We start from the raw sequence: 25,309 nt of genomic DNA, 5'->3' as shown, positions 1-25,309 counted from the left end.
TCTTCTGGATTTAGTCTGAGTTAAGTGTAAACTGATATTTCCTACTGACACACTACAGCAAAAGATAGAAATAACTGACTTAAAACCATTTCTTAGCTGGTGAAAGTACTAGTGTTCTAATCATTTTGGCCACCACTGTATGTGCAATGAATTCACAAAAATATCTTCTAGTATTAGTGTCAGGATGTTTTTTGTGTGGTTCATGTTATCAAAAATCATTGAGAAACAGATAATTGAGGTCTTATTTTCTGCTGTAGGTCATGTCAGCAGGATGAGGTGTCCTCTCGGAGTGTCTCCCTGTGTTGTGACTTGTTGTCGCTGGTCTGTCAGACAGCTGTTCAGTACTGTGATGATGCTCTAGAGAGCCACCTGCAGGTTATTGTTGGTACTCTCACAGCACAGGTCACTGAACAATCTGCCATATCTCAGCAGGTGAGAGAGAAGAGTGAATGAACATGACCTGTTAACTTTAGGTCACAGTCTGTTATTGTATAATGTACTATATCAGTTGCTAAGTTTAGCTAGTCACGAAAAGTGTTGATTATTGCATTATATTTAGATCTACTCCTGTAGCATTTAAGGTTGCAGCGCTGCGCTGCAGCTGAACACAGTCTTGTCTACTGAGTGAAAACACAATGTAAATAAGAGATCCGTTGAGCAGTGTAAATTGTTTCATTGATTATAATGGGTGTTTTGGCAAAAATGCAGAAATCACTAATAGACTTAAACTGCTCCAGCAGTTATAAAGAGAATGATCTTTGATCGATTTCTGAATATAAAATACCGGTAATTACAGTATGGATAACAGATGGGTTTAACCTCAAATAGCAGGAACAGTGTTTAAGTTGATTGTTTTTAATTGTTGAAACCACACCTCTATAATTACATAAAACGATGATTCATGTTAAGGGGCGTATTCTCCCGATTTCAAACCCAGGCATTTCTGGAGGTTAGAATAGAACAATTCATATTTTAAACTGGGGAGTTTTGAAACTTGCAATATGTTTTTATTGCAGAGGAACATTTTGGTTAGTGGGCAGTGGGAACCTTATAGCCTAAAAGGTTGACAACTGCTGTTCTAGTGTGTTTTCCCATAGCTATTTTGCCTTAAATTTATGAGATAAGTTGTCCTCTATGTATATGTGTTTACAGGGCTTGGCACTGTAGCTAAAGGACATTATATTTAATATTTTCATAATATGTTTCACCCTTGTTGATGTCTCAATATTATTATTATTATTAATATCTGGAATTACTCCTTTTAAAAAAATCTTAATTTTAACCATTGTAATAAAAAAAAGTTAAAATATTTAATGGATATGTTACATGGATTTTTTTTTTTTTTAGATGCTGAGGTTTTAAAGGGATACTTCACCCCAAAATGAAAATTTTGTCATTAATCACTTACCCCCATGTCGTTCCAAACCCGTAAAAGCTTCGTTCGTCTTCGGAACACAGTTTAAGATATTTTGGATGAAATCCAAAGGAGGTTTGTGACTGTCCCATTGACTGCCAAACAATTAACACTGTCAAAGCCCAGAAAAGTATGAAAACCATAGTCAAAATAGTCCATATGCCATCAGCACCGCACGGATACATCTTCTACATTTGTTTACGCTTTGATTTGAATGAAAACAGCGTATCCTTGTGGCTCGGCTGACACAGAACAGCATACGCAGTTTGCGTCCAGTGGATATTCTCCAAAATGGTGCTACGCTGAACCAGAGGAGACGAATTGTTGAATAAAGTCATTGTTTTTGTTTTCTTTGCGCAGAAAAAGTGTTCTCGTTGCTTCATTAAATTCAGATAGAACCACTGATGGCAGATGGACTTTTTTGACTATTTCTGGGCTTTGACAGTGTTAATTGTTGGACAGTCACAAACCTCCCGGTTTTCATCCAAAATATCTTAAATTGTGCTCTGAAGACAAACGACATGGGGGTAAGTGATTAATGACAAAATTTTCATTTTGGGGTGGAGTAACCCTTTGAATGTAAAACTGGTTTGCAGTACTGATTTAAAGTCAGTTACGCTATTAACAATGTTGGTTAATTTTATATCACTAACAGAATAATAATAAATATACTGTAAATATATTTCCTAGCCCTATTTACATGTGTGTTTTGATTTATTATTCAGCAAGGAATTCTAACACATTGTATGCTTTTAGGTCCTCTGTCTACTAAGGTTCCTGGTCATTGAAAACCCAGAGAACATCATGTTGAGAAATTCCATACCCCTATTGGAGCCTTTTCCTGACCGAGCACTCTTTAGAGAGCTGAGAGCCGCCCAACACGCTCTCAAATACAGCTCAGGAGCCTTCACTCTCAGACAGGTCAATATTATAGTCTTTTTCAGAAATGCTGTGTAGACCCACATTATTTACATTTAGTCATTTAACAGACGCTTTATCCAAAGCGACTTACAAATGAGGACAATGGAAGCAATCAAAATCAACAAAAGAGCAATATGCAAGTGCTATGACAAGTCTCAGTTAGCCTTACGCAGTACACATAGCAAGGTTGTTTTTTTTTAATCATATAATAAATAAAAAGAAAACCAATATAATAGAAAAAGAATAGAGCAAGCTAGTGTTAGAGCCCTTTATACATTATTTAATATCAAAAGTCCATCTGTTGTATTGTGAGATTACCATGAACTAAGTAGAAATTGAAGTTAAGGATTGAATTTGAATTTAAGTAATTTGTAATTGTTTCATGATCATATTTTTCAGATCCAATTGACACAGGTGATATACTGTAAGATATGCCTGAACATTGACAATTCTGCTCTTCCCTCCCATTTTTCTGTCTATTGCAGGAAATTGAGCATTTTCTGTCTGTAACATCTTGTGATTCTTTGCCCCTGGCCCGTTTGGAGGGGTTGAAAGACCTAAAAAGGCAACTTCACAGCCATAAACAGCAGATAGGACAACTCTTGAAAGAATGCCATGGTCAGAATCACATTAGTGAGCATTTTTACGAAATTGTTAAATGTGCTATAGCTCTTTAAGGGCCAGTTTTACTAACAGCTTGCACCAGCGCAAACTGTCTTTTGGCGTTAAAATTGTACTGTCAGGTTTTACTAAAGACGCCCAGTGACGAATTAGCGCTGAAAAGGCGTGGACACAGTTATTTTTGCGCCTGACCTTGAATATGCATTTCAAGGAGTTTCGCTTTCAAACGCAAAATTTATGGGAGGAGAGTAGAGTATTCAAATGAATCACGCAACGTGTTTTACTAACATTTGCGCTCGTCAAATTTCTGGCATTTGTGCCATTATTTAACTCCCAAAAAAAGCATGTCTTAAACTATTTTGCGCTTGAAATGGATGCAATTATTGTTGCTAGGAGGAGGCACCACAGAGAACAGAGAGTGCGTGGTAGAAGGGAGAAAATACACATTTTCATACGTATTTATTTATTTGGAAAGAACACATTATCTGAACATATCGTTTGCCAAGCCATGTTATTTTTAATTTGCTTCAGGAAATAAAAGATGACTTGGTACCCTCATCTAGGAGACTGTGGCTTATTTCTTTCTTGGTAAATTGCGTTGGTCGATATGTAAATGAGATGTTGCGTCTGTGTTCTTTAATTTGCGCATTGTTAGTAAATCACCCGCAGAAATTTCCACGCCCATCGGTGCTTTTTTGGAATTGCCCTCTCGCGCTAATTTGCCCTGTTTAGTAAAACTGGCCCTAAATCTTTAACCCTGCTAGCAGTTTCCTAATGCTTCATGTCCATGTTGTGTTTGTTTAGCTGATCCTGCCAGCTGTATTTTGGTTAAGCTGGTTCTTAACCTTCTTCAGCTTTGCAAAATCGCAGCTAACCATCCTGGTGGAGGAGACATCTTGAGTAAGTGTTTTTCAGTATTGACATGCAATATAAGAAATTAAATGGCATGACGAGTGCAGTTTTTATGACATGTTGATATATATTACCTGATGAAATTGCAGAAGGACGTTGTCCTCCTTTTTTTTATATATAAACCATAATTTACTGTTTACATTATTAGCTGGAGGCAGGTGGAGCTTTTTACTGGACACAAATTTCTACACGCCCGTGCAAGATAATAAAACGATACCAACTTGTATACTAATACCATTTTCAATTCTGATAGGACAGCAAGACTACTTTGTTGAAATTTTTATTTAATTTAGTCATTCATTAAGCTGTGTAGCCTATGTCTGTTTTATTTTACTTTTTTACTTTACCAAATGTTTTTTTTATCATTTACTCTTCAGAGGCTGCTGGCCGGTGCCTAGGAGAACTTGGGCCAGTTGACTTATCATCCATTGCCTTGCACCATGGGAAAGACCAGCTGTATGCTAGAGCAGCCGATTTGTTCCCTGACGTTCCTTTTCAGTGGATCTTCATCATCTTGAACTGCATGGACAATGCACTCACACATCACAGGCACTTCATTACAACTTAATCATCAGATCATACACTTTCACACTGTCCTTAGATCAAGAAACTCTTTCTAGACTTTGCTTTCTAATAGCAATAATTATGAATGTGCGTACACCGATTAGACCATAATTCTGTGTCTTTTCTCTTTTTATTTCAGTATTGTGGTACGTCAGGCTGCTGGCATATGTCTGAAGGATATATTGGCCACTCAGTGTGGGATTGAATTTGGGGAAATGTATAAAAGCAAAAGGGACCCTTTGCTTGCATACCTAAACCCCTTTCGCTCTGCCAAGAAACGGGCAAGTCTTTCACATTGGCATACGTCTACATAAAATCTTTTTATGGACACTTTTGATTCCAACTGCACATAAAATATTTGTGAACTGCTAAACCATTAATGATCAAACGAGTGAACGGATGTTTAAATAAATTAACTAATAACTGACATCAAAAAGAATCTTTGTAGAAAAAAAAAAGTTATCCATAAAGCTGTCCATTCCTTATAGCAGTGCTTCTCAAAACTGTCCGTGGGACCGCCCACCACTGTACACTTTGTATGTCTTTCTTGTCAGACGCACCAAACTGCAGTCTCTACTAATGAGCTGGTGACTTGAATCAGGTGTGTTATATAAGGGAGACATACAAAATGTGCAGGGGTCCCGGGACAGGTTTGGGAAGCACTGCCTTATAGGATTTATCTGGTCTTTTATACAGGAGACCATCGTGAGTATGGAAGTGACCTCAGAGTCCAGACATAGGCTGGACAATTCTGAACTCTGGTTAGTGCAACCTGGTGGACACAAGGACTGGATAAAGAACCTGTGTATGGCCCTGTTAGACAGTGGAGGTGTCCAAAATGAGGCTCTGCTTCTCACCAGACCTTTATGTGAGGTACACTGACGAAATAGTAGCCATGCTGTATTTTGATGATCCATTGTAATGGTTTTACACACAAGTACTTGTCTGACCCAAAGTCTCAATGCAAATGGAAACAGAGTCTGAGTGAAAAACTCTTTTACTGCTGTAGGTAAAAACAGATTTTTGTCAGAGGATGCTGCCACTCTTTGTTCATGATATTCTTCTGGGAGATGTGGATGGTTCCTGGAGACAGCTGTTATCCACACACATCCAGAGTTTCTTCAGTGAGTGCCGCAGACCCTCCACCCCCACCAGCCGCCCCACCACCCCCATGCTCTCTGATTCAGGTACAAAGCTATTTGTTAGGAGCTGTTGACTGTGACATAACAGCTTGGTCTGCTGCAGTGCTGCCTTAATTTTCATTCCTTACAAGAGAATGTTTTTTTTTTTTTCTGTTTTAACAGGAAACAGTATTGATGTTGGCAACCAGAGCCAGATAGACAAAACCTCACTCCGCAGCATGCTGGCAGTCATAGACTATCTCAGGCAACAGAGCCGCCCAGTGGCACCTGGAAGGTTGGACAGGTTTTCATTTCTGTCAAATTCTGTTTATCCAAAGCAGTATATAATTCTAAATGTGATTTTTGAATATGCATGCACACTTACTGCCACTGCTGAAAGTATAGGTGCTGTTACATTCATCATAATCATTGTTCAGTGATTTAAATATCGAAACACTATTGACAATGAACAATGGAGCTTTTCTGTCTGTGAAATTTTTGCTAATGCCAGAGTTTCTGCAGGTACTAAAAAGTCTTATATTTGGTATGATCAAATTTAAGGCCATAAAAAAGTCTAATATAGTTTAACAAAGTCTTAAATGTCATTTTAAAGGGTTAGTTCAACCAAAAATGAAAATTAGCCCATGTTTTACTCGCCCTCGAGCAGAGCTGTACAGTGCGACATATATGCGGAAAAACTGGTCTGTGCGATGATAAAATTTAGTCAAGTCAAGTTCAAGTCAAGTTGAGCTTTATTGTCATTCCGCTACATGCGGGGCATACAGTGGAACGAAATGTCGTGCCTCACAGGACCACGGTGCTACATAAATACAGGCATACAACAATGGAGTAAGACAATATAAACCTATACACAACTATCCTACTGATAGATTTTGACTATAAATATAAATATACTATCTATAAAAAAGTACCTATACAAACTAAAAAATACAAACTATACAAACTATACGAATGCTTCAGATAAGTACTGTACATGTGCAAGGAGAAACATTGAGTTCAAGCAGCTGGCTGGGGAACAGTGCAGGATGATTTGTAGTGCATGAGCATGTAAACATACATATATTACGGAGTTCTTTTTGTGGGATTTGCACGTACGGATATTGCAAGACCTAATAGAGTGGTAACGTTATTGTTGTTGTTTTTTGTTTTTTTTGGGGCGAAATCATGTTTTAGTTTAAAATAACTGCATTTACTATGTACAGATAAGTGCAACTGCAATTCAGTGTAACATGAATTGCAGTGAGCGAATAAAGGCCTCCTGTAGCGAATCCATGCATTTTTGTAAGAAAAATATCCATATTTAAAATGTTAAATACTTTTTTCTCACTTCTGCTAACTGTCGTACGCGGAAGCCGTTTCGGCGGATAACGTAGGACATATGCCCTCAAGGCATCCTTGGTGTATATGACTTTCTTCTTTCAGACAAATCCAGTCGGAGTTATATTCAAAAATTTTCCTTGCTCTTCCAAGCTTTATAATGGCATGGCTGGGTGTTTTTGTTCAACAGTCCAAAAGTAGTCAAATAAAGTGCATCCATCCATATTATAGTGTGCCTCACACGGCTTCGGGGGGTGAATAAAGGCCTCCTTTAGTGAATTGATGCATTTTTTAAAGAAAAATATCCATGTTTAAAACGATATAAACATCTTTATCTTCTGCTAACTGTCGTAGACGGAAGCCGTTCTGGCGGATGACGTAAGACGTATGCGTAGCGTAAGCACCGATGATTAGTGACGAATGCGGAAGCGCAATGGAGAGAGAACAAAACAAAACGCCGGTCACGAATTAGAAGCACAAAATGAGTAAAGAAAAATGTTGGAGGATTGACGAGATTGGTTTTCCTTTGATAAAGTAAGGAAACGTTGCTTCCTTTGCTCCTGTAAACAAACGTTGGTTTTCACGCGACTCACATGTGCATGCGCTACGTCTGGCGGCATCCACCAGAAAGGCAGTCTCTCGTGAACGCGCGTACAACAGTTAGAGGAAGTTGCACAAAACTGTTTATATCGTTTTAAATATGGATTTTTTATTATTATTTTTTTTTACAAAAACGGATAAATTCACTACAGGAGGCCTTTACTCACTCCCCGGAGCTGTGTGAGGCACGTTTTATTATGGATGGATGCGCTTTATTTGACTACTTTTGGACTGTTGAACAAAAACATTATAAAGCTTGCCATTATAAAGCTTGGAAGAGCAAGGAAAATTTTTAATATAACTCTGATTGGATTCATCTGAAAGAAGAAAGTCATATACACCTTGGATGCCTTGAGGGTGAGTAAAACATGGGCTAATTTTCATTTTTGGGTGAACTAACCCTGTAAGTGTCTACTGTCACTTCTGATAAATTTAACACATCCTTGCTGACTAAAAGTATTATATGCATTAGTGTACTTGCTTACCAAGAAAACAACTGTCACTAAGAGTATGCTTGAAATGAAAAATGACAACCATAAAGTATTTGGATTTTGCAGTCAAAATCAATACAAATGTGATTTTAGGGTGTAGAAAAAATGCTACTTTGAAGTTAGCCTTATCGTGACTTAAGATATTCCACCATGAAATATGAAAACAACCAAAACAATACATAATTTGAGATGTGGTGGAAATGCTGATGACTTGAAAAAAGGCATAACTGACATGAATATGATGTATGTACTGCATACACTGTTTGACATTTGTTAGTAAACCAATTAAAATTTATTTGAGAAAAACTCATTGGCGAAATGAATAAGATGAATGTTGCTGATTGGCACGACGCAGAACTTGTGTATCTTTTCAGTTTTCTTTGTTGATCATTTGTAATGACACCTGGTTAAATAGTTAAAACACATTGTTACATTCTCACTAATTGTACACTGCAGTAATTTTGCATGAAACTTTGACATTTTGTTTTTTAAAGTAATGAATATGGGACGGTGTGTGATTCAAATTTTTGGCTGGATCTAAATTATCTGGAGGTGGCTGGAGCCGCTCAGATGTGTTCTGCCCATTTCACTGCTCTCCTGTACTCTGAGATCTACGTGGACAAGATCAGATCCAACATGGAGCAGAGCCGAAGGTACTGCCAGCGACTCTCTGCTTACTGTTAGGCTATATGTAATGTGTCATCTACTTCATGTCTACTGTAATCATGATCATAGTGTTCTATACTCTAGATTCATTGGTTGTTTTGAAGAGCTGTGTGGTGACAAGATGCATGTGTTTGTCTCAGGTCACAGTCTCGAGTGTCGAGACGGATCACGTTTGAGGAGAGCAGCCAGACACTGTCCATCAGCAGTGTGAATGAAAAGAGTTTAGAAGACTCTGGCATCAGTCTCCAGGTGGGTAATGGGTATCAGAGTACGCAAGTAGAGTGGAGCAACAGCCATTTCTCTTTTTCTCTCAAAACATATTGCAGTCACTTCTCAAAATCATTTCTTGTTACATTTTTCTGCTCTTCACTGCAGTTTCACTCCGTGTTCTGCTTACACTCTGCACCACTCAAACACTCTACAGTACTTCATTGATCATAATGCAGTAAAATACTGGGGATATTAAGTAAGACTAAGTACATGGCTTAATTTTCCTGTCTCAGGATCTTCTGATTGAAGTGTACAGATGCATTGGAGAACCTGACAGCCTGTATGGATGTGGAGGAGGCAAGTTAATCAGTCCTCTGACTAGGTGAGACAGATCTTGAAGGAAATCCAGATATTTTAATAAATGTAAATATGTATTATATGCACAACAGGCCTCATTCACAAAACTTTCATAAATATATGAATTAATTAAAATTGGAGTAATTTGTCTGAAAAGGATTCACACACCTTCACACAAAAACATCTTTACAAGCAACTTACCCAAATGCTTTTGTTTTTTTGCTTTTGTTTGATGAATGATTATGAGCTTAAGTCAACATAAAGCAGTGTTGACCCTATTTACTTTGTTAATACACATTCCTGGTCTTATTATAAATGATTTATCAGTGCAAAAAAGTTAGTGTTTTTAATCAAAATATAATAACTTGCATAATAACTTACTGCCTAATAGCCAAACAGCTACAGACATGTTGTTAGGCTACTGCTGCATATAATGCAGACATGTTGAAATCTCCTCAGAAGTGGATGCAGATGGTGTTTCTGAGTACTATAACAATTACTTAGTCCAAACTTGAGCTCAGAAGACCACATTTAATCATGCACAGTTAGTGGGCTCACCTTTCTTGTTAAAAATTTTGGCATTATTGGCCTTTTATTGAACACAAAAGAATATCTTTTTAAGAATGTTGGTAACCAAACAGTTGCTGGAAGCCATTGACTTCTATAGTATTTTTTTGGTAGTAAATGGTTACCAGCAACTGTTTGATTACCAACATTCTTCAAAAAATTCTTCTTCTTTTGTGTTCGATAGAAGAAATTCATGCAGGTTTGGAAAATTTTTTGGGTGAAATATTATTAAAATCTGGTAGTTGTATCTGTTAACATTATTTAATGGAGCTGAGCTAATGTGCTAAGAATTAACTTGGCATTTGTGTTAACTGACGTTAGCAAAAAAGAATGAATACTTTATGTATTTAGATTAATGAAACAAATGTGTTGCTCACTGTTTAATGTTAGTTAATGCATTAATTAATTTGAACTAACAGGTCCTTATTTTACTAAATGTAGAAGTGCTGATTTTTTCTTTCTTTGTGGTCTCCAGAATTCGAATATATGAACATGAGGCCATGTGGGACAAGGCTTTGGTTTCATACGACCTCCACTCCAACCTCCCAGAGGTCACACGGCAGACTGGCATAGTAGAGGTACATTTTCTTCAAAATTATGAGAATAGTTGCAATTTAAATTTGTGATCTCGGGTCAACAGTGGTTAGTCTGTGTCTCTCTCAGGGTCTGCAGAACTTTGGTTTGTGTAGTATTCTAAACACGTATCTTCATGGGCTGGAGAAAGAAGGGATGGAGTGGGGTCCTAAACTACGAGAGCTACGCTTTCAGGCTGCGTGGAGAAACACGCAGTGGGACTGTGACCTGCCTGAGAGGTGTGGGTTTGTATTTACTTTAATCATTATTATGCATTAGTAGAAGTTTGCATTAGGGTTATGGTAGAAACGTGTCAGTCAGTTGAGATTTTATTGTATGTTTTATACTGTGGTGTATATATAGTCTACTCTGCCACTAAAATAAATGTATAATTAAATAAATAAAATGTGAAATATGAAAATACAATTGTTATGTTTTATTTTTACATTTTATTTTTATTTTCAGAAATGAGAAGCTGAAGCCTGGCATCAATGAGTCCTTGTTCAGTGCTGTCCAAGCTTTGAGAGATAGAGAATTCTCCCTATTTGGGCAAACCCTCAACTACGCCAGGTAACTAGATTACTCGTCCCTGTGTTAAGGCTTGTTCACACCAAAAACAATAACTGTAACTGTAAACCTTTAATAATTGTTCTAATTCTATGAGAATACCAAAGTCTACCCCATAACTGTAATGATAAAGACACAGAGGAAAAATATCATTCGATTTTTTTATTTTTTTTTCCAGCTGATGAATGATAAAAACATTGACAGCCAATTAGAATCGTCCTGACTTTAAAAAGCTTGAGTATTTAAAGGGGAAGACAACTTAACTGCAGCACACTTTTATACAGAACGTTATCATGTGTTGGTATGGATGCTAATAGTTATCTTTATAGTTATTGTTCTTGATGTGAATAGCCATAAGTAACAATTACAGATATAGATCCTGTCCATAGAGGGTCCTCCATCTGATTTGTATGTTTTGTCAGAGGTCATGAGGTCGAGGAGTTGTGTCGTGGTAGTCTGGAGGCCGTGTCTTCACTCTATCCTGCTCTCTGTAACCTGCAGAGAATAAGTGAACTCCAGAGTGTCGAGGAGCTTTTCTCCAGGTCAGATTCCATATTTTAATTTTAGAATCATAGAAGCAAAAGCTCTGTTTCCTAATTACCAAATAAAATCTTAATCCCCCCCCCCCCAAAAAAACCCCCTTAAAGCTGCAGTCCGTAATTTTTTTGAATATTCAATATTTGAGCAAGTACATAACCAGCCAGAGTTCAAAACTATTGCCATACTTTAGCCTGATTCACAGCAGTTAGCTTATAGTAATGTTTTCTCATTTGAGTGGTACGGGTAGGTTTTCGCGGGAAATTCGAGCATGACACTGCGTCATGTCTGTAAACATAAAGAAGTTGTCCCGGCTAGTAAGCTATCGCATGTGCGGATGCTGCAGGTGGTGGATCGTTTATAGCCTTTTCTCACAGCAGCTAAAATAATTAAATGTATCATTTTGATGGCGGATTGTAATCCACATAAATGATTATGTGTTTATGAAACACATGTGGATGAAATTAAATTATATTCCAGTTTTAAATGTGCTTCTGATTACAGATAGCCTGGGATTACACAAGATTTGTATTTTAAAGAAAACCAGTTCGAAGGAAGAATAATTTGCTTTTTGGGTTAAAAGAATTTCTTAATATGACATTCGAATGGTATGCAGTGTTTCCCACAGACTTGGACTCTATTTGTGGTGGCATATATGCAAATTCATTATCTGCCAGCAGGAGGCGTTTTTAGAGCAAGGAGAAATAGCGGTTTCCCCGGTAACGCTGTACACAAAGCAGAGCTCTGCTCACAAACGAAGAAAGTCAGTTTCCTTCAGAAATACAGTGATATAAAACCCCCCGCACTGTTTCGATTTTGAAACGTGCAGTGCTCGTTTATTCAACAAAGTCAAAGCTTTTTGAAAAAATCTATTTGTGGCGGTTAGTTTTGATATTGTGGCGGGCCGCCACAAATAAATCAATGTATGGGAAACACTGGTATGACAGTTAGATATTAGACTGTACAGAAATTGAAATCTACACTCTAATACACACTATACTCATAGTAATGCAATGCTGATGTTTTTAACGTGAATAATTTGAGAATAAAGTATAACAATAATAAACATTTACACGGTTTGATGTGATATGAGCTAACCGATCTTTAGATTGAATTACCATTGGTAGCGTTTAATTACCATTGGTATTGTAATTCTTTTTTCCTCAGTTGGTCAGAAAAAAAGACTTGTTACTTGTTCAGATGGCAATATATGGTGAAAATTCTTATTTGGGTCATATATTCCAAGACGTAGAATCTGTGATTGCGAAGTACAGTAAACATCCACACCGGTGACTGACTGCCACACATTCACCTCAAAACATTAGATTAATCCGCGCTGGAGCCGTACACAACCCACACAAGGAAGATAATTCCGCAAGCAGCTGCAATTCCACGTTTTCAAACAGAGATGGCGACAAAGAGGCAAAACTTACAGCTTTAAGAAATGTTCGAACTTAAAAGTGTTGTAAATATTTCTGTATCTGTATCAAGTCAAGGTCAATTCTTTGTTGGTTAGAATTGCCCCTGCTTGTACATATTGTAACTACACTATCCGGGGAACAAACAGCATCATTCTCAGTAATCAGGTTTCCATCCAAGGATTTTTTTGCGCAAAAATATTTAGCGCTTTAAAATATTTACGATATAGCTGATGGAAATGCCAATTATCGATTAAATTTCTCATGTGTCGACACAATCTTTTTCCGTTTAACTTTAGTACATAAATTCTATATCGATACTTCAAATGTTGCAAAAATTTGTTTGGAAACACTTTTTGTCAAGAAAAGAGGCTTTAACACAAATAAATGTGGTGTCACATGACAGAATTAGCCTATAGGCAGCGTCCATGTTCATGGTGTTGCTCACGTTAAAGCACCGTTTCCCTGTAGTTCAAAAGTGCATTAAATCATATTCATATTATTAATTATATAAAATTATTTTATACATGGTAAGAAAAAGACGAGTTACCTCTCAAACATACTTATCTTAATTTGATGTTCCTTTCGTAGGCAAGCCTAGGTTTACATAATTTTTTGACAGTGCACTGTTCAGTCTAAATAGCCTGTAGTCCGTGCCTTTCAGCTTGACCACCATACATACCCCTGTGATATTATGCCAAGCACATTTTGTTTTACATGGATATTGGAACGCGAAGTACAAAATTTTAAATGAATTCGTATTGGCTTGTTAGCTTCTTATATTTTTATTCTTGTTTTGTTCTGAGTTCTTTCTACCATTAAATTTAAAGGATTTGTTGTGGAGTGAGGGGAAATAAAATAGCATGTTTTTTCAATATGTTTGGCTGACTGTATTTTATTATGACAATGAACAGGCTACGTTGTTGAGTTAGTAGGCTAATGCTTAACTGCGCGCGTGAGACGCCGGCACGATCACTTGATTTATTTTTTTATTTTTTATTTTTCCCTTATAAAAGTGGAAACAACTTACAATAGCCTACTCCTTCATTTGTGGTCATATAAGAGTAAGACATTATTCAAAACTATTAAAAATATTTCTTTTATTTGTGTACATTCACAATAAAAACAAAACGCTTTTGTGAAATAAAGGAAACGGACAGATGCGCATCGCAAAAATGAACCAAAATTCTGCATATAGGCTGCTAATTGTTGCAGTTGTTTTTCTTTCATTTTGTTAATTGATTAATTATTTAGAAAAATATATTTAATATAAAAATATAAAATATAAAAATATTGCAGAAGCGCTGCTGTTGCGCGACGTGCACGTGAATCCTCACATTCATGTTGTTTATGCTGCTTTTGGCGTGTATAAAATTAATCCCTGGAAAACAAATTTAGGTATTTTTAATGGATCACAGCCACCTATCAATTTAAATTGAATTTAATCAGAATCAGAATCAGAATTAGCTTTATTCGCCAGGTGTGTGCAAACACACGAGGAATTTGTTGTGTTTTTTTTTAGGTGCTCCTGGTACATACATACATACATACATACATACACATCTGACATGAGAACAGAAAAAAAACTTTTAAATAGTAATTGTAGGCTAATTTAAAATAATGTTGTCGGTTAACGGTTAATATTTCTTATCGACCGTCGGTTAGGAGAAATAAAATAACCGAAATGAACATTCCTATTTCCTATAAACGTTAATCAGAAAAATAATAATACAACTGCACCTGTTTATGATTATTGCTTGATTATGAAGTAGCCTATCTATCTAATAGTCTATAACAAAGTAAAAAAAAAAAAAAAAAAAAACTCATGACACTTGTTAATAAAAATAATTTCATGTAGGCCTATACAATTTAATAATAGGCTGTTTTGTTTCAAATGGATGAAGAACAGGCTACTAGCCTATAATTTATGCAATAGGTGAAATTATGTATGGAAACAGTTTAAGGGCATTTTGTTTTTGTTTTTGTTTTTTGCGATACACCAAAACTTATGCGACAATTTGTTTTTTTAGGGATGACGTCATCACGCACACCATTTTATCGGTAAAAGGCCAGTTAGATGGAAACAGGCCAGCAAATAGACAGCAAATTTCGCACATTTTTATTTTTACGCATATTTACGCATCTTTGTCGATAACAAAACTGTTAGCAAAAACTGGATGGAAACTTGATTATTGATAGTCTCTTAAACTATTTGTGTGTTCTGATGACATAGCTCAGGATGGATGCTAGTTTAATGGCATGGAAATGTGCTTATTATATTTCAACATTCACACATTTGTTTAGTTTAGGTTAAAATACTAAAATAACTAAAACTAAATAAACCTGAACTTAATAAAAACTATAGACATAAAAAAAAAAAATTAAAAAACACCTAATAAAAATGACAAAAATACACAACAAAATTACTAAAACTTTCAAATTAAAACAAAATATAAAAATAAAATCTAATTAAAAATATTAACAAAAACTATAATAATATATAAATTATACTAAAATAACACTGGACCTGGGCCAGCCTATTTACTGTCATTGAGATCAATGGAAATGCTAAGAAACATCTTTAGCTATTATATAGACATCAAAAAAACTTAAAAAATTAGTTTTACAAAGCTAATGCCAAGGCTTTTTGTGAAATCTGGAAGTGCATTGCCCCTTAATTTTCCCCAAATAACACATTATCACACATAAATAGCTGAAACATCAAGAAACAAAATGGCTCAATCACCCTTTAATTGAAATTGTTTATTTTATTGTTCTTATGAATTCCTTTTTAAATGTAGTATTATTATTATTATTATTATTATTATAGATCAAGACACAATAAATTAGTGTAATATCATAGACCTACACATTAATAATATTATGTTTCTGTTCTTGACAGGCCTGTAACTGACTCCAGCCTTAATGAAGTGTACAGGAAGTGGCAACAGCACTCAGATCTGTTAACCGACAGTGATTTCAGCCTGGTCGAGCCTGTCTTAGCCCTGCGCTCCTCCATACAGGAAACATTGATTTCCTCAGAGACGGATCCAGACCGGAAGACCTACCTGATTTCTGCCTATTCCTCCCACCTGATGGAGCTGTGCAAGCTGGCTCGTTCTGCAGGCAACACACAGGTCTCTCTATGGTTTTATGCGTGTCTTTGATGTCTTGTTTGCTTATGTAAGTTAGCATGGCTTTTGGCTTTTCGCGTGAAGAATTTTCTTGTTGCATGGAGTCTGGCAGCTGTGAACAGGTATTCCAGCCCAGGACGATTGCACTACAGACCACAATTCCACTGCATTTCTTGGTTTTGCCTCAGAAACAGAGTTTTTGATGTCACCCCACAAGTTTTCTATTGGATTAAGGTCTGGAGATTGGGCTGGCCACTCCATAACGTTAATCTTGTTGGTCTGGAACGAAGATGCTGCTCGCTTACTGGTGTGTTTGGGGTCGTTATCTTGTTGAAACACCCATTTCAAGGGCATTTCCTCTTCGGCATAAGGCAACATAACCTCTTTAAGTATTTTAATGTACTCAGTAGGGATGGGCGATATCTTATCGTTTGCGATATACTGTTAAAAATTCTCCCCACGATAAAAATTTGTCTTCCTGCGATAATAACGATAAAGTCTAGTTGTTGACATATAGGCCTAGTTGTTGAAGGTGAACTTGAAATTGAGGAGTTTATCGCTAAATGAGGAGCAAGGTTATTTTCGTAAAAGAAAAATAAAACTAAGACAAAAACGATTGATGAAAAAACAATTTCATAAACTGAAATAAAATAAAAATGTCAAAATATTTGATAAACGAAAACGAAACGAAACTAACAACAGTTATTGATTAACTAACTGAAATAAAATAAGATAATAATTAACAAAAATAAATGATCTGTTTCGTAATCATTACGTTCTCACCCCTTGGCTGAAAAATATATGAGCTGTGTGGCGGTATGGGAAATACATGTAAATGGCGCATCTCTGACGGAGAGACGCAAAGCGGTTTAAAGCAGAGTCCTGCACGGGTCCTGTTTGGTAAACGTGCACCAGCAGTACTTAACAGAACACCCGACCCGTTACCCGACAGCAGCTCTAATTTATTTCTGTACCAGAACCGTTTGACATAAAGACCGCGAGTCCCGAGCCGAACCGCACCCGCATTAATCTACAACATCAGGTAGGCAAACTTATTAATTTTCTCATATAACACAAGCAATCAAACCATCATTAGGCAAGTTGGTGTTTTGAAGAAAAACAGATACGCAACATGATAATTAACAGAAGAAGAAAAAATGAGAACGCACCTTTCTGTAAACAATACAAAACGTGCCATAACATCTTGTGATCACTGCCAAACTTTTGAACAAATAAATATGCAAAGGCTAAATCACATCATACTCATGCTTATAATTTTTCATAAATAAAGAAAATAACATATTCAAATGTGAGCCTTTAAATAGGCCTACGATTGCCGTTATTATTGAATTTCATTAGTCCCAGTTATGATTTATGCGCGGATGTTCACGGAAAAGTGCGCAAGGCACGACAGTTACAATATCACGATTATGGTTAAATAAGAAAAAAGACATATAACCAAATTAGGCTACGTTTATTTTCATATTAAATATCTCAACACACCATTAGATATGACATTAAGTGCAACTTGTGTAGATTCATTTAGTAAAAAGGCTTGCATCCTTTGGTGTATATTTGTATAGGCTACTTTTACCATCTATCAATCTCAGCATGGGATAATTTTGTCTCTATAAACGTTTGCCTCACTAAGGTTAAATTATGCTAAGTCTTTCTTAACCTAACTATATAAAACTAAATAAAAATGTGCGCACAAAAAAAAAAAAATATTAATGAAACAAATAAAAACTAAACTAAATTTCATAGCAAATTTGAAAACGATATTAAAATAAAACGAATAAAAAAAATATAAAAACTATAATAACCCTGATGAGGAGCTCCTTCTACAGTCTGGACCTGGTTTGGTTAGGGCTGTACTGTGCACACACAAAAAAAAATCTTTCTGAATAAATGTACTACAGTAGCATGTGTGTGATACAGTTTTGCATGTGTATGAGCCTGTTTACAAACCTGTTGTCCAACAAAGATATCATTTATTGACATGCTTTTTGTCCAAATTAACTTAATAACATAGTTGAGTGTTTGAATTAACTTCTTTTTGTGACCAGACATGGTTTCATATTACAGAATAATAGTATTATATACAGTGATAAAGGCCATGTCGATTAGCATTGCATTGTACATATAATTTCCTTATAAAAAAAATACCCAAGATTGAAGAACACAGATAAACATATGTGGAGTGTCCAGTGTGAATTAAACAGTCAAAACATGTACTCAGTAATGCTCACAACACCCTATTCTGAGTAAAAATAGGAAACATCATACTTGGTAACACTTTATAATAACTGCACGCTATGAATCATTAGGTAAGCATTAGTAAATAGTCAGTTCATCCTTTATAAAGCATTGTCCCAACATTAATAGTCATTAGTAAGCAGTTTATAAATACAGCTATAAATACCTTGTTCTTGATTTATAAGCATATCTATTACAAAGGAGATTTAAAGGCTCAGTTATCTTCCTAACAGATAAAAATAAACAAACACAACACAGAGAGATACAGAACTCAAAAATATTTATTTCAAGATGAAAAAAAAAATGAAACTGTCCAACTGTACACTTTAATTTTTCTTTTTAGTTGTACAGTTTCATTTTTGCATCTTGAAAAAATATTTCTGTGTTCTGTATCCCTCTGTGTTGTGTTTGTTTAACTTGTCTGTTTGGAAGATGAATGAGCCTTTAAATCTCCTTTGTAAATGCTTTACGAGGTATGAATAGTCCTCACTTTAGATGAGCTCACAAAAATAGATGGCTGGCAACTACTAAATGTTTTATAACTACCTGACTTTATCATGAATTACAGCAGGAATATGTGTTAATAAAGCATTTATTAACACACTGAGCAACTATTATCATGTGTCTAAATAATAAGATTTATAAATGTACATTTAAATAGTTTATTAATCATTTACTTACACTTTCTAAATGATCTTATGAACCACTGACAACTCCTAAATAACTGGTTTGTAAATAACGTAATAATTTAGAAATGATAAATTGATCATTAATAAAGTATGAAAATACGATTATTAAACATTATAGATATGCTCAAGAACAAAACATTTATAGCTGTTTTTATAAACTGCTTACTAATGCCTATTAATGTTGGAACAATGCTTTATAAATAATGAATTGACTATTTACTAATGATTAACTAATGATTCATAGTGTGCAGTTATTATAAAGTGTTACCTAATACTTTTCTCTAAAGAAACAGGATTCCCTGAATTATCGTCATTGATATCGTTATCGCAATAAAATACCAGAAATATCGTGATATACTTTTAAGCCCATATCGCCCATCCCTAGTACTCAGACTGATCCATGATCCCTGGAATGCAATAAATAGGCCCAAAACGTAGTATGAGAAACATGCCCATATCATGATGTTTCACTGTCTTCACAGTGTACTGTGGCTTGAATTCTGTGTTTGGGGGTCGTCTGACAAACTGGCTGCGACCCCTAGACCCAAAAAGAACAATCTTGCTTCATCAGTCCACAAAATATTGCACCATTTCTCTTTAGGCCAGTCAATGTATTCTTTGGCAAATTGTAACCTCTTCATTTTTTCAACGATGGGACTTTGCAGGGGCTTCTTGCCGATAGCTTGGCTTCACATAGGCATCTTCTAATTCTTACAGAACTCAAAGGTAACTTTAGACTTTCTTTGATCACCCTGGAGCTGATCATTGGCTGAGTCTTTGCCATTTTGGCTATTCTTCAATCCATTCGATAGGTAGTTTTCTGTTTTTTTCCACATCTTTCTGGTTTTGGTTGCCATTTTAAAGCATTAGATATCATTTTAGCTGAGCAGCCTATCATTTTCTGCACTTCTTTATATGTTTTCCCCTCTCTAATCAACTTTTTAATCAAAATACGCTATTGTTTTGAACAATGTCTGGAACGATTTTCAGAGAGAAATGCACAGAACAACATTTGCTGCCTTCGTCCTTAAATAAGGGCCACTTGTTTGACACCAGTTTTTCAGAATGATTTACCTCTCTAATTAAACTCCACACTGCTATTATTTTGAACATGCCCTTTTCAATTAATGATTCAATTACACAGAATCAACAGCATTCATGTCATGACTGTTGGGTCTGTTGGTTTTCTATTACTCTACCACACCTACTAGTAAAATATTTGCCATGTAGAAATATAATTTCTACCAAAAACAGTGATTGATCTGGTTAGTGATATTGGACTGCTATTATTTTGAACACAACTGTATGCTTGAGCTATGTTTGGATTATTAGACAAAATCAAAAATAAATCTGCTGAGTTTTACGCTCGATTGCATCTAAGGGAATGACTGCCATGGAGAAGAAAGAGTGAACATAAACAACAAATCAAATGCACACTGACGGATCTACTTTTATGGTTACAATCGGTTTGGTTGTAAATGGTATTATCTGTATACAATAAAATCGAATGCATACCTGAGAAATCATTCACAGACATCACACACTGGTGTTAAACTAATTAAGATCTCCCTTGATGGCAAACAATAGGATGCATTTGCAGAATTGGTTTCAGTTGACTGTAGGTTCCTGGCTACTTCATTCAAATTTCTTATGTTCTCCTTGTTCTTAACTTTTCCGTTACGAGTGAGAAAGTGCTTCAGATGATTCAGTGAGTGCAGGGAACTGAACGAATCATTCAAACTGATCTGTGAACTAATTCAGACTGTTTTGCAAACTGAATCAATTCAAAAGAGTGATTCATTCACGAATGTGGCATCACTCATGCCCCAGAAAAAAAAGAGACAGCGTGCTTGGAATGAACTATGCATTTCTTAACATGTATTGCATTACAATTAAGTAACGAGAGGAACATCACCCATTGTAATAAAGTAAAAGTGCAGGTTTTCATTAGAAATGTACTTGAGTTAATGTAAGAATCCCCCACCTTTAACTTAAAAGTAAAATTTTTCCAAAAATGTACTCTAGTAAATAGGGATGGGTATCGTTTACATTTTATCGATGCCGATACTGCTTATCGATACTGATATCGATACTATTTGGTGCAAAAAGATAGGATGTGAAACGTTGTTGAAGATTTCAAGTTATTTTATTACTGCTGAACTTTAGCAACTGTATTAAAGTTCTTCAGTCAGGAGCTGGGAGTTATTTTTCTCTCTGTGTTTTATTTTAACAACATTAAAGGAATAGTTCACCCATAAATGAAAATTGTCATCATTTACTCACTCTCAAGTTGTTTTAAACCTGAATGGGTTTCTTTCTTCTGTTAAACATAAAAGTTATTTTGAAGAATGTATTAATTTTTATTCTTGTGCTGAACACAAAAGAATTTGAAGAATGTGGGTAACCAAACAGTTGCTGGTCCCCAGTGGCTTCCATATGTTTTTCCCGTTCTATCAAAGTCAGTGGGGACCAGCAACTGTTTGGTTACCCACATTCTTCAAAATATCTTCTATTGTGTTCAGCACAAGAATAAAAATTAATACAGGTTTGGTACAACACGACAGTGAGTAAATAATGACAGAATTTAAATTTTTAGGTGAACTATCCCTTTAATGACAGTCGGCAGCATGTTTAGTTAAGACCTGAACGCATCTGTTTCTCTCTCAACTGTTTACTTTTACTTTAGACATAACTAACTGTGTTTATATGTAAACCTTGTGTGTTTTTGACAGTATTAGCGCAATCAGACGATAACCAAGTAATCATGTGCTGTTTAACTGGCCTTTTAGTGTCCGCACGCTTCAGGTGTACGCGCTCTGAATAAGTGAATGTCAGAACAGCACGTGAATGAAAGGTTTAACCGGCAAGGCTTTAAACTAAACCACACACAAATAATGTACTTTTGTGACTGCGAATAAGTGCAGTGTGAGTGTAACTCTACCACTGAATCAACATTTGATGTGAATGTGTCTCGCGAGTTGCAGTTGGAGCTGGAGTCAGAGCCGGGAGACATAGTAAATACAGTGCATTATGGCAAGCCGTTTTAACTTTTATTCATTCTCAGGATATGACTTCTTGATATCAACAATTCAATTTTCACTAGTTAAAATGTTCATTCTTGATATCAGGAATTAGATTTCCACTAGTAACAATGGTTATTTTTGATATCAGCAATTACATTTCCACTAGTAACAATGTTAATTCTTGATATCAACAATTAGATTTTCACTAGTTAAAATGCTAATTGTTGATATCAGCAATTAAATTGTTGATATCAAGAATTAAATTGTTGATATCTGTAATTGTATTTTCACTAGTTAAATGTCACCATAGGCTGCCATTCAAAACAATTGTTGATATCAAGAATTAATTTCTTACTAGTAACAATTTAATTCTTGATATCAGAAATACAATTCTTACTAGTAAAAATGTCTATTCTTGATATCAACAATTTAAATGTTGATATCAACAATTTAATTATTGATATCAAGAATTTAATTGTTGATATCAACAATTTAATTGTTGATATCAAGAATATAATTTCTGATATCAACAATTTAATTCTTGATATCAATAATTAAATTGTTGATATCAACATTTAAATTGTTGATATCAAAATTACCCTCCCAATTCTTGATATCAACAATTCAATTGTTGATATCAGAAATTAAATTGTTGATATCAAGAATTAAATTGTTGATATCAAGAATTAAATTGTTGATATCAAGAATTTAATTCTTGATATCAAGAATTTAATTGTTGATATCAACAATTTAATTGTTGATATCAAGAATAGACATTTTTACTAGTAAGAATTGTATTTCTGATATCAAGAATGAAATTGTTACTAGTAAGAAATTAATTCTTGATATCAACAATTGATTTTGAATGGCAGCCTATGGTGACATTTAACTAGTGAAAATACAATTACAGATATCAACAATTTAATTCTTGATATCAAGAATTAGCATTTTAACTAGTGAAAATGTAATTGTTGATATCAAGAATTAACATTGTTACTAGTGGAAATCTAATTCCTGATATCAAGAATGAACATTTTAACTAGTGAAAATGTAATTGTTGATATCAAGAAGTCATATCCTGAGAATGAATAAAAGTTAAAACGGCTTGCTATAGTGCATTGCTTGAGATAGATGTTGTGTCCTGTTAGTAAATGTTTCATTATATTACTGGTGTTGCCTCCTTTGTTCACGATTACACTACTGCATATATTGCATCTGACACTGGTGTTCATGGTTTTGTCACGTGAGCCCACACTTTCGAATGTTTCACTCTTGCTGCCACTGATTGCACGCAAACACACACCGCACATGTGCACGGATGTCACACGCACGTCGAGTAAACATCGGCCACATCATTCATTGAAGGAAAATGCCAAGCAGCTGCTTCTAATTCGCCATTAACATTGAAGTACACGGAGATAAAACAACGCAAGTATCGATAACAGTATCGTTTGTCCTGAAGCTTATTGGTGACCCAATTACGTACCGATCCAAAAAAATACCGGTTCTCGGTACCAGGCATCCCTACTAGTAAATGTAACTGAGGAAATGGACTTCATGGCTACCCACCTCTGCACATGTGATAGCTCGTCAAAACATGACAATTCGATCATCAGTTTCTCAAGTTGTTCCAAACCTGTATACATTTCTTTCAGCCGTTGAATCCAAAAGAAGATTTTTTGAAGAATTTTGGTAACCAAACAGCTGATTGTAACCATCGACTTAGTATGGAATGTATGACGACAGTATGGACAAAAATACTGTGGAAGTCAATGGCTGCCATAAACTGTTTGATTACACGCATTCTTCAAAATATCCTCTTTTGTGTTCAGCAGAAAAAAGCTCTTACAGGTTTGAAACAAGTGGAGGGTAGAGTAAATGATGACAATTTTCATTTCATAAGGCTGAAAAACTAAAAACCCGTATTTTAAGCTGTGGAGTTACCTTTAAGGTATAAAACTTACAGTATGTTTTTATTGTAGAATAACCTCTTATAGGTGTAAATATCAAGGACATTCTGATTTTCCATTTCATGACTGCTTTAAGACCTAACAAGCTTATTTAGCTTGAAAGTGGTTTTTGTGGTATATGTCACGAAATAAAACCCTCTTTTTTGGTATTTCGTTATATAATGCAAAGACATTTATTTTCCGCATACATTCTTCTAGCTGGCAGAGCGAGCAGTTTTCCACATGAAGCGGCACAGCCTGGCAAGTGGTGGCGGCAGCAGCTCATGGGCCTGGCAGCTGGAGGAGGCACAGGTGTTCTGGGTGAAGAAAGAGCACGGGCTGGCTCTGGGGCTACTCAAACAGATGATCCATAAACTAGAGGATCTGGTGAGTTGAAGTGTGGTTAAGGTGGCATCCATAGTCCATTTCACAGGTGTAGATAATGCCAGATATATCTGCTGAATAACTCTTCGTGTGAGCAGGTGTGTGTGAACCCTGCTGTGGTGCCGGTGTATTCGGAGTGCTTGAGACTGTGTGGAAGCTGGCTGGCTGAATCCTGTCTGGAGAGCCCTGCTGTCATACTGGAGAAATATCTGGAGAGGGTAAAGCACTCACATATTCTGCAAGGCATCATTAAATGAAATAAAAGGATTTCAGTGACAGATAAATAGCCTTTATTTATGAAGTTTCCTTTCTAGTGTCTATTGCATTTGTCATGTTATAAAGCCTATTCTGTATGAATATCATTCTAACTCTGTACAGTGGTAAATATCAAAATAGGGCTGCTGCACAATTAATTGATGTGGCTAATATGGTGAAAATCAAAGAAAAAAAAAAGTGACTATTTAAGGAAGAGTCTATTTAAGGAAAACCCTAAAAGGTTAATGGACCACAAAACCAGTCATAAGGGACAATTTTTTGAAATTTATATTTATACATCAGTTGAATAAATAAGCTTTCCATTGATGTATGGTTTGTTAGGATCGGACAATATTTGGCCGAGATGCAACTATTCTGGAAAATTCTGGAAAATCTGGAATCTGAAGGTGCAAAAAACAAAAAATCGAAATATTGAGAAAATCATCTTTAAAGTTGTCCAAATGAAGTTCTTAGCAATGCATATTACTTAAACAAAATTAAGTTTTGATATATTTATGGTAGGAAATTTACAAAATATCTTCATGGAATAACTTCATGGATAATTTTGACCCATACGATGTATTGTTGGCTATTGCTACAAATATACCTGTGCTACTTAAGACTGCTTTTGTGCTCCAGGGTTACATATATAACTTTTATATATATATATATATATATATATGTAGGAGGTCCAATTAAGACAGTTATTAGTGATGCAATTTCACAGTTGTAATGTAAAATA

At 35.5% G+C, this 25,309-nt stretch overlaps 1 protein-coding gene across 3 annotated transcripts in view; it reads left to right on the top strand.

The window, feature by feature from the left end:
- Nucleotides 1-25,309, top strand: part of atm (ATM serine/threonine kinase) — a 59,837-nt gene that overhangs the window by 22,899 nt on the left and 11,629 nt on the right. For 2 of the 3 annotated variants that reach the window (XM_058744494.1, XM_058744495.1), the window contains exons 30-48: nucleotides 258-432; nucleotides 2,171-2,335; nucleotides 2,821-2,968; nucleotides 3,761-3,856; nucleotides 4,246-4,417; nucleotides 4,572-4,713; nucleotides 5,129-5,305; nucleotides 5,442-5,619; nucleotides 5,737-5,848; nucleotides 8,477-8,635; nucleotides 8,789-8,897; nucleotides 9,152-9,240; nucleotides 10,258-10,360; nucleotides 10,446-10,594; nucleotides 10,821-10,925; nucleotides 11,345-11,464; nucleotides 15,780-16,014; nucleotides 24,148-24,315; nucleotides 24,411-24,530. In XM_058744494.1, coding sequence (XP_058600477.1) covers nucleotides 258-432; nucleotides 2,171-2,335; nucleotides 2,821-2,968; nucleotides 3,761-3,856; nucleotides 4,246-4,417; nucleotides 4,572-4,713; nucleotides 5,129-5,305; nucleotides 5,442-5,619; nucleotides 5,737-5,848; nucleotides 8,477-8,635; nucleotides 8,789-8,897; nucleotides 9,152-9,240; nucleotides 10,258-10,360; nucleotides 10,446-10,594; nucleotides 10,821-10,925; nucleotides 11,345-11,464; nucleotides 15,780-16,014; nucleotides 24,148-24,315; nucleotides 24,411-24,530 — 2,722 coding nt within the window. The remainder of the gene's footprint in view (nucleotides 1-257; nucleotides 433-2,170; nucleotides 2,336-2,820; nucleotides 2,969-3,760; nucleotides 3,857-4,245; nucleotides 4,418-4,571; nucleotides 4,714-5,128; nucleotides 5,306-5,441; nucleotides 5,620-5,736; nucleotides 5,849-8,476; nucleotides 8,636-8,788; nucleotides 8,898-9,151; nucleotides 9,241-10,257; nucleotides 10,361-10,445; nucleotides 10,595-10,820; nucleotides 10,926-11,344; nucleotides 11,465-15,779; nucleotides 16,015-24,147; nucleotides 24,316-24,410; nucleotides 24,531-25,309) is intronic. The other variant, XM_058744496.1, reaches the window with a different exon arrangement.

The sequence above is a fragment of the Onychostoma macrolepis genome, chromosome 15 (genome assembly GCF_012432095.1).
Source record: "Onychostoma macrolepis isolate SWU-2019 chromosome 15, ASM1243209v1, whole genome shotgun sequence".
Classification (NCBI taxonomy): domain Eukaryota; kingdom Metazoa; phylum Chordata; class Actinopteri; order Cypriniformes; family Cyprinidae; genus Onychostoma; species Onychostoma macrolepis.
This window is presented reverse-complemented; position numbering and strand designations above follow the sequence as displayed.